Source organism: Melanotaenia boesemani, chromosome 14 (assembly GCF_017639745.1).
Source record: "Melanotaenia boesemani isolate fMelBoe1 chromosome 14, fMelBoe1.pri, whole genome shotgun sequence".
In the NCBI taxonomy this organism is placed as follows: Eukaryota; Metazoa; Chordata; class Actinopteri; order Atheriniformes; family Melanotaeniidae; genus Melanotaenia; species Melanotaenia boesemani.
In genome coordinates, this window is record NC_055695.1 from 25,297,798 (window position 1) to 25,311,621 (window position 13,824).

Here is a 13,824-nt window from a genome sequence, read left to right on the forward strand (position 1 = left end):
TGGGCCTGTTGCTTTTGTTTGGTTTTTAGTTTCACCACCGAGTTGTGGTTGTGTGTTTCGTTTGCACTCGGTGTGTGTTTGGTATAGGTTTTGGTTTGTTTCTTTCTGCAGGTCCGCTAACCCCAGCTCATCTTTATTTTGTTTTACAGGTTGTCCATCACTTTCACGGGAATTGTAAATAAATGTGCTTTTATTTTGAAGTAACATCTGTCCTCACCGTGTTTCTTTGTTACGCCCTTCCATACCCCTGAGTCGGGTCGTAACAATGGACTTTTTTTAAATTAGTTGCAAATATTTCTACTTAGGGGTCATTAATGTAAAGATGTTTTATCTCTTGTGTTTCTCTAATGTGAACAGTGTGTGTGTGTGTGTGTGTGTGTGTGTGTGTGTGTGTGTGTGTGTGTGTGTGTTTGTTGTGCCACCAAAAACAGGTGCTGTGTAAGCAGGGAATTTGGAGTGGCACCATAACACCAACCACCAGAAATTAAAAGACAATTTGAGCTCAATCCATGCCAAGAAAGTTCAAGAGCTGAAACAGAAGCTAAAGGTTCAGCAGTCGTGTTTGTCAAAAGCATCTTCTCTAAATAAGGCTGTGACTGAAGCTTCATTTTGTGTTAGCCACATTTTGGCTAACACAAAATGCTCTTTGCAGATGATGTGGATCTGTTGGCTTCATCGGGCCGTGATCTTCAGCTCTCACTGGAGCGATTCGCGTGTGAAGTGTGAAGCGGCTGGGATGAGAATCAGCACCTCCAAATCCTCAGCCAGATAAGGGTGGAGTGCCTTCTCTGGGTCGGGAATGAGGTCTTGCCCCAAGTGGAGGAATTCTCAGGGTTTTTTTCACTAGTGAGGGAAGGATGGAGCGGGAGATTGACAGGCAGATCGGTAATGTCTGCAGTGATGCAGACTCTGCATCAGTCTGTCGTGGGGAGCTGAGCCAAAAGGCAAAGCTCTCGATTTACCGGTCGATCTATGTTCCTACACTCACCTATGGTCACGAGCTATGGGTAGTAACCGAAAGAACAAGATCATGAATACAAGCGGCCGAAATGAGTTTTCTCCACAGGGTGACCGGGTTCTCCTTTAGAGATAGGATGAGAAGCACAGTGATCCGAGAGGGGCTCAGAGTAGAGTCGCTGGTCCTTCACATTAAGAGGAGCCAGATGATGGTTCTGGACGCCTCCCTGGTGAGATGTTCCGGGCACATCCCACCGGAAAGAGGCCCCAGGGAAGACCTAGGACACCCTGGACAGATTACATCTCACAGCTGGCCTGGGAACGCCTCGGGATCCCCCCGGATGAGCTGGTGAATGTGACCGGGGAGAGGGAAGTCTGGGTTTCCTTTCTTAGGCAGCTGCCCCCGTGACTCGACTCCAGATAAGCAAGAGAAAATGAATGGATGGATGGATGGATGAAATTGAGTCAAAGATGAGGCCCGGGTTCTGCACACACTGAGAAAGATTAAAATCTAGTCATTTTGGTAAAATGATCTTTTAGTGTAGTATTTTATGTACATGCAGAAATATCAAATACATATTTATGGTAAATTAGCTCCACTACTTGTTTTATTTCAGGGGTTCAGTACTAAGAAAGGAAATAATTGTGTTCCACTCTCTAACACACACATACACACACATACTGATGTGATAGCTGCAAGAGTACACAACTGCAGTTAAGATAGCGGACAACAGTGCCGCCATATCTCAACTCTATTCCGGAAGTCAGGTGACCTCGACACCGGAAAAGAGTCGTCTTCGGCAAAAACAGACACTGCTTTGGCCCATTCCTAGGATACGATCAACGCTTCCGCCATATTGGTCATGGCAAGAGAGCAGTGGACAGCTGTTGCATTAAAATGGGATTATATGTTTATGAATTTTGCTGCTGATTGGGTTTGTTGTTTTCTTTTTCTTTTTCAAATTTAAAAGGCTGCTTAAATTAAGCAGCAAAACACATAAAACAACTGACTCAAATTAATGAGTCATTGGGCAGAACTAATAAGCTGTTAGACCCATTTAATTTGAGTCTGGTGTTTTGCCATAGGGAGACATTGAAAACCTGCAAAGCTGTGTCCCTTGTGAGTAGCCTAGAGTAGTCTAGAGGAAAGGACTGAGCGTACTTCTTAAGAAAGCTAAAATCATTTAATGTCTGATTGTTTTATGTCTTCTGTAAGTCCGTTGTAGAAATCTGCTTTCCAGCATCTGCTGGGGCAGCAGAACCAGAACCTGAACCCTAAAGAAAGTGATCAAACTGGTTAGTTCTGAAGCAAAGGGAGATGTGACTGTCCAGAGGAAAATACTGCATAAGGTGTTGGACAAAAAGGACAACTCCACACCCTCTACACAACATTGAGGAAACAGTATGTTCAATCAGTCTTCTTTGGGTTTGCTTTAACGCAGAGAAGTATAAGAGATCATTACAGCCAGTAGCCATCGTCCTCCTAATTAAGTAGTTCATCATCATCATGATTGTTTCCTTAACGAAACAAACATCCTGTCACAACATTGAAATTACTTTTTGGAATTAATCAAGTATTTTGTTGACACCATCACACTATTAACATTAAAGTTATTTGCAATTAACTTTATTTTCCATCCCTAAATCTTTTAAGAACAGAAAAAAGGCAAAAGGTGGAACAAAAATGATGAGCAAATAAAACTGAATATTTAAAAACTGTCCTTATCCTGGCTCCTAGACCCGTGACCTCCTCAATCACCCTCAGTAGCTCAAAGATCTGTTGAAAAAAAGAGCAAATAAAAAAATCCATCTTTAAAAACATTATAAATGTGAACACACATACATACACGTGACTGATAACATTTTCATATACCCGCTGGACACTTAATTTCAGCGCCCTTAGCTTTAGGTGCTGTTTTAGCTGGAGAGAGGGAGATGGATTCTGCCACAGATACAGTCTGTTGGAACACGTCTTTCCATTCATCAGATCATCATGCAATGTCTGAAAGCAAAAAGTAAAGGGTGAACATGTAATCAATTAAAGAGGATGTAATTATTAACAGCAAAATATGTTTAATAATGTTTATATTACTGGCATCTTGCACAAAAAGGACTTAATACAGGAGTAGTACTTAATCCAAACTTTAACGTGGAATGTTTAACTGGTTTTCATGAATATACTTTAAATTTGGTTGAGTTAGTCTTGACTATGGAGTCCTGGATTAAGGTAAGTAGGACTAAATGAGGACACCTGGTTTGTTTTTAATCTAGGGTGATTATAATAGCAGGCCAAGCTTAGAACTCAAAGCAATAACAACAGTTAAAATATGACAGCCTTACACAAGCAATAACCAATACACCAATTCAACATAACGGTTACATGTAAAATGTCTAAGACCAGAAGCGGATACTTCTTATCAACATACCCTGGAAATGTACTGTATTTGCACTGTGGTTCCTTAAGTGACTCTAAATCACCCCATCACTTGCAGTCTTGAAATTAGGGCAGAGAGGACACCCAAACCCAGACAACAACAGGTTTCACTCCAGAGGGGTATTTTTCTTAATGACTGATAGATGCATCTGGACATCAGAACACTTATTAGTAAACAGCTTGTAATACAAGCTGACAAGTTGTACCAATATAGAAAGCCAATGGAGGAGGAATTACAACTCTTAAAAAAACTTAAAACTGCCATTAGCAGTGACTATATATATTATGCTATTTTTTACACCGATTAAGGTCAGGTACTGGAAGTGACTGAGCACAAATATATTTTACACCACAGCCCAGCAAAAGGCAGATTAAATTCCCATAAAACGCTGCCTAGCTCCTGATTAAAGGACAGCTTCTTAGCAAAGCTAATGTTAGCTCGGTCCACTGAATTGGAAAGTGCACACCCGCTTTAGCAAAGCTAATGTTAGCCCGCATCTTTGTATCAATCTAAAAGACGCACTTGGCGGAGAAACAGCAGCTAATGACCTCTAAATATTTGATATGTTGTATTTGTAGATAGCAAAAAATATTAGAAACGGTACCACTTGCTAGATAGATTACACCGTTATTTACGTTCTTTCTCTGTCACGTCTTGCTTCCAGTAGGAGAACTTCTTTGGGTTCTGCAGTCTGGATGCAAGCAGGGCATATTACTGCCACACGAAGAACAATTCCCGGGGTCGAGTCCACCTGACTTCTGGAATAGAGTTGAGGTATGGTGGAGCTGTTGTCCCCCATCTTAACTGCAGTTGGGTGCCTCTTGATAACTGTGGTCACACACACACACACTCACATACTCACATACACTGATGTGATAACTGTGGTCACATTAGAGAAACCTGAGAGATAAAACATCTTTACATCAAAGATCACCAAGTAGAAATATTTGCAACAAATTGAAAAAAGTCATAGTTGGTTGTTTTGGGGTACAGTTTGTGACGCTTGATGTCTGACCACAATGATTTCCTTGGCTTGTTCTATGTTGGTAGCTGTCAGGGCTGTTGACACTGGGGCTGGGCTCTGTCGTGACCTGAATTGTGTCCTTCCTTTTTATAGGAAGACTGATAACAGAATATACTTCATGATGTAGCTTACTTTAAAATCAGTTAGAAGCTTTGCTAGCCTCTTGTTTAGACCATGCAGCTCTGGCTTAGTCAGCACTAAGTAACACTAAGATACTCTTTGAGGATCTTTATCATTTATGTTCAGATCCAATGTGAAAATCTTGATTGACTGAGTTGATGTGTAGTCCTTTGATACACTTGCTGAAAACTATACATGACATGGTTTTCGCACGTTTTCTAATCTATTGCTACCATATAACTTAGAACTGTTAAGTAATTTATTGCTAGCCTTACATAACATTAGTAAGGCAAGGGCAAGGCAAGCTTGTTTGTATAGCACATTTCATGTACAAGACAATTCAAAGTGCTTTACATAAAACATTAAATGCATTACAGGTGGTGCAAAGAAAGCATCATAAAGTGGTTCAATCAGTAGGATGGCTAAATTAGGAAACTAATTTAAAAATGACTTTAAACTGATGTAGGGACACTGGTGATCTATGCATGTCTGGAAAGATGTTTCTGTCCTCCTCCAGTGACCTGTCAATCACCTGTGGTGGCACCTGCACTGTTAATGTTCAGCGTTATGTTGCATTTTTAGAAATGACTTCAACCAGGTTAATGACAAAATTAATTTATATAGAAAACTGTTCAAATGCATTAAAGAATACAGTTGCACAATTTCTTTACACAACATACATTTTACAACTTCATCAGTAATAGTACATAATGTGTGCTCACAGAATCTTTTCCAGTATGTTGTTATTAACAATGTTATTCATACATCAGTATTGTTATGTTAAAAATAACCATTGGCCAGAACTACGTGTACACCTAAAGAGAATTAACAGATTCTCCTAATTGACAGCAATCATCCAGCAGTAAATATAACTTGTCACCTAAAACATTTTGCCCAGTCTTTGTTACACACTGGTTAAGTAGAAAATTATATGCTGAGAAGCTGCATAACTCAGCGAACCTTAGCATAAACCTTGTAGGGATGAGGCACCCGCGTAGTTCCAGTAATTCCTTCTGTACTCAGCTCTACTCCATCGGGAACAGAGAAGGAGAACTTCTGAAATAATCCCACCAAAAACAGGAACAGCTCCATCTTGGCGAGGCCTTCTCCAAGACACACACGTTTCCCTGAAGAACAAAGACATACGGGTTTAAAAGCTAAGGATGACAACATATTGATTAAAAAGATTTGTGTTTTTTAATCAAATATATTTCTCTACACATAACTTCTGGGCTAATTTGTGGCCTAAATGTGCAGAAATTTGGTTTTGTATGTTTTTTTTTATTCTTAAGAAAATTATAAGGTGGTGTCAGAGTCTGAGGTTTGGATGAAAGGTCCAAAGTGCAGGTTTACGAGGCAGGAGGCAGGCTGGTGCAGGAACAAGGTTTTAACTATGACAACGAACAGCGGAAAAGCGATGGGTACATGGCATGAAGATTGCAATGAACTGGCCTGCCTCCTGCATTGTAAGCCTGCGCTTACGTTCTCCCTTCAATGCTCAACCCTGACAGAATGAACTGGCCAGGAGGAACTAAAACCAACAGGCTTAAAGACACTAAAGAACTAATAAGGAAGAGGTGAAGTGAATGAGCAAGTCAAACCAGGTGTACTAACGAACAAGAAACAGAACACAAAACAGAACACACAAGGGAAAACGTACAAAATATGACAAGGAAAACAGAACTAAGCATGACAAGACCAGAAAAACTAAACCAAAATCTCAGATCATGACAGGAGGTGAGTTGATGAGAAATGTTTAGAAAGCTCTTGTTTGGACCAGAGTGGCTGATCAGGCATAAGAGACTACACTAAGGGTGTACTGTCTTTGGTTTTCATTAGAAATGTAAATATCCACAGGAAATTAGTGCTCTCAATCTGTTTCATGGGACTATAAAGTATGAAATTTGGGTATTACCTGCAGAGAAGGGCAGGAATGCTTCCCTCTTGACAAACTTTCCGTTAGCATCCAGGAAGTGTCCAGGGTTAAAAGTGTCTGGAGTCTCCCATTCATTCTTGTCAAACAGCACAGAAGTCAGCATGGGCATAATGGAAGTACCCTAAAAACACAAAACCCCAGGATAACACCAAGATATGCTGCAAAAGCATAACTTCACAGTGGTTACTCTTTTAATGGCTGTAAAGTAAAAGCACCTTAGGTATGAAATAACCTCCCAGGGTTATATCTTTGGCAGCCACCCTGAGTCCGTTGAGAGGAACAATATTTCCCATCCTCTGAACCTCATGAATGACAGCATCAGTGTAAGGCATGTTTGGTCTATCGGCCATGGAGGGCTGGCGGGTCTGTCCAATCACTCTGTCAATCTCTGCATGGACTTTCTCTATAAAAGAAAATTTAAACACTTTAAGTTGCAAGTGATGACAAGAGAAGTCTGTATGTGCACATCTATATCCACACACATCTTATAAAATGGTTAAAAATGTAATAAAACAGTCTGAAAACATGTTCAGCATTTCACAGCCTGAAGGAGAGAAGATACATTTAGAAAACTTGTCAATAATATGAATCTGGTTTTAATCTCTTTCAGTGTTTGTTCCTTATTTGATGTAAAGACCATTTGAAAACGTCAGTGTTGCATCTGACAGATTATGACTGAAAACTTTCTCAAATGCCTCAATAAAACTCTAGCACCACACATAGTAAACAAACAGCAAATGTTATTATAGTTATGCTGTTGATTAGCTTATTAAATTACATATTCATATAGTCAATAATCTTCTTTTCTTCTTTTTGTTAATTTTTCTTTCTGCTTTGGCTGAAGCGGCTGTGTTGCTTTTCAGCTTCCAAGTACATATTTGTGATTGGTCATCTGATGCCAACTCCGCCCACTTTTCAAGAATACACACATACACTACCAGTAAAACCAGTACCAGGACTCATTTTTATATTAAATCAAATAGGAAAGTGTGTCCAAACTTTTGACTGGTTCTGTATCTAGAGCTGAAAAACCTGAGCTTGTTCACTTAACCATCAGCATCATAATACCACCTAGCTAGATCTTTATTTTTATTTAATCCAGGTCATGTAAAGCTACCTGGATATATTGAACCTGCTTTGTAGTGAGGTCCAAAGGTTGAATGTGTTTGCTAACAAATATCCTCTTGGTAGGTCAACGATTCATTAAGCCTCATTCAGCAATAAAGAGCATTTGTCCACAACAAGACAATTAATAATGCACTTTTTTGTCAGACTACTTCATTATTTTCGTCACTGTACTTGATATTTTTAGATTGGGCATTGCTGTTTTTGTCTTATTGGATAGGCAAGATGAAATATGAAATAAATTATCACTTGTTGAAACAGAGTGTTTACCAACAGCGTTGTTCAACCAGAACATGTTGAGCTTGTCTTGCTAAAAGTGCCTCAGTATGTGCTGGTAAAGTTTAAACTAGTAAAAGAAACTAACATTGTATGTCAAGCTTATTAGCTCCTTATAATACACCGCTCAAAAAAATAAAGGGAACACTTAAACAACCCAGTACAACTCCAAGTCAATCACATTTCTGTGAAATCAAACTGTCCACTTAGGAAGCAAAACTGAATGACAATCAATTTCACATGCTGTTGGGTAAATGGAATAGACAACAGGTGGAATTTATAGGCAATTAGCAAGACACCCCGAATAAAGGAGTGGTTCTGCAGGTGGTGACCACAGACCACTTCTCAGTTCCTTTCTGGCTGATGTTTTGGTCACTTTTGAATGCTGGCGGTGCCTTCACTCTAGTGGTAGCATGAGACAGAGTCTACAACCCACACAAGTGGCTCAGGTAGTGTGGCTCATCCAGGATGGCACATCAATGTGAGCTGTGTCAAGAAGGTTTGCTGTGTCTGTCAGCGTAGTGTCCAGAGCATGGAGGTGCTACCAGGAGACAGGCCAGAACATCAGGAGACGTGGAGGAGGTCGTAGGAGGGCAACAACTCAGCAGCAGGACCGCTACCTCCGCCTTTGTGCAAGGAGGAACAGGAGGAGCACTGCCCTGCAAAATGACCTCCAGCAGGCCATAAATGTGCATGTGTCTGCTCAAATGGTCAGAAGCAGACTCCATGAGGGTGGTATGAGGGCCAAACGTCCACAGGTGGGGTTGTGCTTACAGCCCAACACCGTGCAGGACGTTTGGCATTTGCCAGAGAACACCAAGATTGGCAACTTCACCACTGGCGCCCTGTGCTCTTCACAGATGAAAGCAGGTTCACACTGAACACATGTGACAGATGTGACAGAGTCTGGAGACGCCGTGGAAACGTTCTGCTGTCTGCAACATCCTCCAGCATGATCAGTTTGGCAGTGGGTCAGTAATGGTGTGGGGTGGCATTTCTTTGGGGGACGCACAGCCCTCCATGTGCTTGCCAGAGGTAGCCTGACTGCCATTAGTTACTGAGATGAGATCCTCAGACCCCTTGTGAGACCATATGCTGGTGCGGTTGGCCCTGGGTTCCTCCTAATGCAAGACAATGCAAGACAATGCTAGACCTCATGTGGCTGGAGTGTGTCAGCAGTTCCTGCAAAACGAAGGCATTGATGCCATGGTCTGGCCTGCCCGTTCCCCAGACCTGAATCCAACTGAGCACATCTGGGACATGATGTCTCCATCCACCAATGCCACGTTGCACCACAGACTGTCCAGGAGTTGGCGGATGCTTTAGTCCAGGTCTGGGAGGAGATCCCTCAGGAGACCATCCGCCATCTCATTAGGAGCATGCCCAGGCATTGTAGGGAGGTCATGCAGGCACATGGAGGCCACACACACTACTGAGCCTCATTTTGACTTGTTTTAAGGACATTAAATCAAAGTTGGATCAGCCTGTAGTGTGTGACTCCAAATCCAGACCTCCATGGGTTAATAAATTTGATTTCCACTGATAATTTTTGTGTGATTTTGTTGTCAGCACATTCAACTATGTAAAGAACAAAGTGTTTAATAAGAATATATCATTCATTCAGATCTAGGATGTGTTATTTTAGTGTTCCCTTTATTTTTTGAGCAGTGTATATAACATGTCACCCACCTTGGACATCAGGGTGTTTGATGAGGTAGACCAAAGCCCACATCAGAGTGGTGGATGTTGTTTCTGTTCCTGCTATGAAAAGATCCAGAGAGCAGAGAGCCAGATTGGTCTCATTGAAGCCCAGGTTGGACTCTTTGTGCTACTCCGAAATGCAAAGAAAAAACAATAGTTATAGCCTCGTAGCTTGATAGATATTTACTCTTTTCGTAGAGTCCAACAAGTACAATTGCAGTTGTCTACATACCTTCTCCATTTCAATTAGAAAAGCATCAATGTAGTCCCGGGGATTGTTGTGGTCCAGGTCTTCCTTGTGCTTATCTACTTCCTGACTGAGGAAGTCTTGTGCGTGCCCGTAATTGCTGAAGATTTTGTTGTGAGGACCTGGCAAGTGTTTCATTACCCCAGGAAATGACTCATAGAGCTGTTCAGAAGAAAAGAGGTTATTAAAAAAACATCAAACATCTTCTTTCTATATCTGAAATAAATTTCTGACATTTCTGTGAGGGAAAATTGTTTTTTGACTTACGATACCCCATATGCTCCCCTCCAGTAAAATCCCCTCGTTCAGACTTTTCAGCTTGGTCTGAAACTGGTGATCACTGTAGTCAAATCTTTTCGCCATCACCAGCTGGCAAATAATGTTCGATACAGCATTGTTGAAGAGGCCTGCAGGGCTGAAAGGCCCACCTAAGGAAGAAGAAGGCACTGCTTCAAAAGAGACTGTTGCTTGTGCAGGAATATGAACTGGTTATTTGTTATATTCAGTGTGAAACACCTTTCTCCTTCTCTATCTCCTCCTGCAGGTATTTGATCTCCTCACAGATACATTGTTCCATGGTGTTTTTGCCTAAGCCGAAGTTGCGTAAGGTAGACAAAGCAAAGCGTCTCTGTTTCTTCCAGGTTTCACCGTTGCTCATGAAAAGACCGTCTAGATACAAACACACAAATGTGAATACAAATAACAAATTATGGAAACCAATGTCTCTACACTATGTGGCTTTTAAGAGATAGATGTCATACTTGATAGTCCAGAGTACATCTTGTCACCAATTGCACTGTATGGTCGATCCACAAAGTTCTCAGCTTGTGTCACTATGGCCTCCTTCACCATCTTATACCCTGACAAAAACACCTCTGTTTCTCTTCCGAGGCGAACACTGAAGACATTCCCATAGACGTCAGCCAGCTGTAGACAACATTTAACAAACACTACTGAAACAAAATGCATCAGTGCATTATTTGAGCTTGATAAGTTGTGAATTAAGGAAAAATAAACTGAGGAAACCAACATAAAGCATTTAATTGCACTGAAATGGAAACAGGATATCATTTCACGTGTTGTCAGGGGCCTTCAAGTCAAATTTTCCAGTCATATTTACAATTTGACAACTAGATGCCAGCATCTGCAACATATGTCTAAACATGTCTAAACTATGTTATATCATAAATAATAATTATTGTTAAAGTCTTATAAGTTTCTTTTAGGAAGGTTTTGATTTTTGTCAACATGCAGGGTAATTTTTGGCAACTGTGCAGAATGTATGAGAGATATTCAACTTAATTCCAATTAATTGCACGTATTTGATCAGGAACTAGTTTTAAAAAGTCCATATTTCTTAGCAGAAACCACACTTGTATGAAGAATGTGTAAATGTAAAAAGCAAAGCATAAATAAATAACCCTGCATCTTGCACTCACAAACCCCTCGATCTGAATCCGGAATAAAATAATAAAACAGTACCTTGGTGAAATATTTGTGTGGGTGTTTACTATCCACACTCAAGATATTCCCAATCAAAGGGAGAGCTGGTGGTCCTGGAGGAAAATTTGGAGGTTTCCTGTTTTTGAGAAAGTCTGCTATCAGGATGAACAGAAAAATAAACAAGAAAAGCAACTTCAGCTCAAAACTCCACATAAAATCAAAAAGCCACATGGTTAAAGAAAGCAAAAACAGGCCGCAGCAATAAGAATATCGGTGCTTGACAGAGCAGCGTTTTTCGGTTTATGCCTTTATCAGCAAATCCAGGAGAAGCAAAAAAAACTGTGCCCAGCCTGTACAAAGGGGAAAGCCTGCTTGCATAACATGCTGCAAACCACACCTATTTGATCCCTGCTCAAACTCTCTGTAGTGCACACATCACAAAACACTCAATGCAGCTCAGCAATATGATATCGTACAGAAAGTGCCACATCTTTACTGTGTATTCTTCTAATCAGAGACTAAATGCTATAAAATAAGCAGAACCAATCCCAGCTTTATTAAGAAAATGTGTTATGTACTGTTATTGCTGGTGTAGGAATTTGTTGCTAAGCTGAAGAAAGCTGACTAAACACTTTTTACACTGTTCAATTATTGATACAATGTTAATGTTCTATTAGGAATAAACTATGGGTTTGTGAGATTTGCAAATTACTGCATTCTGTTTTCATTTGTGTCTTACAAAGAGTCCCTACTTCTTTGGAATCTATGTTATAAATTAATTAGTTACAATTGTGTTTTCCGTCAAAATTTAGGCTATTGATGCGTTCAGTTTCAATAACAAATTTTTATAACAGTTTATTTCTATGTTTTTAGATGCAACGTGTGTTTTTACACTGTTCAACCACTTGGGCCCCAGTGTGGGCCCGTATTTTGGGCTTTTCGGTAAGTACACGGGGAAGTTAACAAAGTGATGTAACACTACAACATGTAACGATTTCCGGTTTTCAAACTTTAAAAGAAGAGTTATTAATGGGTATTTAGAAGTACTTGTTTTGTGCACATGATCTGGTAGTTATTCAAATAAAATGCTAATATTTACAAAAAATAATAATTAACAATTTTGTTAAAAATGATTTAAGAATGTGTAAACCAGTAGCGATCGACTGTTCAGTCTTGGAGACTTTCCCTGTAGCTCCAAAAAATAAAAGAAAATTTAATTAAAAACACATCACGTCTCCTGCTGATTAATGCTTGGTTTTGCAAGTCCCTTGTTTTCCAGTTTGTAGTTTTTCAGTGTAGGGCTGCACTTAAGTGATCAATGTGATGGACGAGTGTCATACTGTGCAAATATCAATGTAAGGCACCTCAGTGAGGGCGTGTTAACACACAGTAAGCTAGCATCACGGAGGCCCCACAAAAAAAAAAAAAAAAAATGAGAGTGAATGAGAGGAGGAATGAGGAATTTATTTTCTACTTGTTAAAAGACAAGTGTGTGTGTGTGTGTGTGTATGTGTGTGTGTGTGTGTGTGTGTGTGTGTGTGTGTGTGTGTGTGTGTGTGTGTGTGTGTGTGTGTGTGTTTGAGAGTGGAACACAGTCATTTCCTTTCTTAGTACTGAACCCCTGACATGATTCAGGTAGTGGAGCTCTTTTACCATGAATGTATATTTGAAAAATGACTAAATTTAATCCTTCTCAGTATGTGCAGAATCTGGGCCTCATCTTTGACTCAGTTTAAACCACATATTAGAAATGTCACAAAGACAGGAATTTATCATCTTAATCACCAGAGTCCGCCCATTGCTTTCTCTTGCTAGCACGGAGGTATTCATGCATGCTCTTCTCTCTAGTAGAACAGGTTATTGTAATGCCCTGCTCTCTGGTCTTCCCAAAAAGTCTTTGTCAAACCTACAATTACTTCATTACTCAGCAGCACAAGTTCTGATGAGGATCAGAGGATGGAAACACATTACACCAGTTTTAAAATCGCTGTATTGGCTCCCCGTGTGTTTCAGGATTGATTTTAAGGCTCTTTCAGTTGTTTATAAATGTCTTAATGGTCTTGGGCCTTCATCTTACCTACTTTTACATTATGAGCCCTCGCAGACCCTGAGGTCCCCTGGGTCCGGCCTTTGAGCTGTTCCTAAAGTCAGGACTCAAACATATAGTGAGGCCTGGCTCCACCACTATGCCCCTCTTCTGTGGAACAACCTGCCAGAGAACCTCAGGGCTGAAGACTTGATGTTTTTAAAAGACTAAAGACCTATTTTTTTTAACTCAGATTTTAACTGAATTTTTATTTTACCTTGTTTAGTCTACTTCACTTTATTTTTATTTATTTTATTTAATCATGTATTTATTTAAAAAACAGAACTTTTTTCAGTTCTGTTTTTCTATCTTTGTTTTACCATGACTCATTGTTTTAATGAGCTTCTTTACCTAAACTTTCATACTTGTCGCTCTTTTTGTTCTTATTCTGTGTGTGTGTGTGTGTGTGTGTGTGTATGTGTGAGTCTGTGTGTAAGAGAAAGAGTATGTGTTTCGTTATTTTATTTTAATTTC

The 13,824-nt window shown here is 40.1% G+C and overlaps 1 protein-coding gene across 1 annotated transcript in view; it reads right to left on the minus strand.

Moving 5' to 3' along the window:
• LOC121653080 (cytochrome P450 2J4-like) overlaps nucleotides 1–11,576 on the minus strand; it is a 35,432-nt gene extending 23,856 nt beyond the window's left edge. The window contains exons 1-9 of the mRNA XM_042006292.1: nucleotides 11,304–11,576; nucleotides 10,583–10,748; nucleotides 10,338–10,490; nucleotides 10,089–10,249; nucleotides 9,807–9,983; nucleotides 9,563–9,701; nucleotides 6,688–6,875; nucleotides 6,452–6,593; nucleotides 5,497–5,663 (exon numbers count right to left, since the gene is read on the minus strand). Of these exons, the coding sequence (XP_041862226.1) occupies nucleotides 5,497–5,663; nucleotides 6,452–6,593; nucleotides 6,688–6,875; nucleotides 9,563–9,701; nucleotides 9,807–9,983; nucleotides 10,089–10,249; nucleotides 10,338–10,490; nucleotides 10,583–10,748; nucleotides 11,304–11,495 (1,485 nt within the window). The 5' untranslated portion in view covers nucleotides 11,496–11,576. The remainder of the gene's footprint in view (nucleotides 1–5,496; nucleotides 5,664–6,451; nucleotides 6,594–6,687; nucleotides 6,876–9,562; nucleotides 9,702–9,806; nucleotides 9,984–10,088; nucleotides 10,250–10,337; nucleotides 10,491–10,582; nucleotides 10,749–11,303) is intronic.
• Between the last annotated feature and the right edge of the window lie 2,248 nt (nucleotides 11,577–13,824).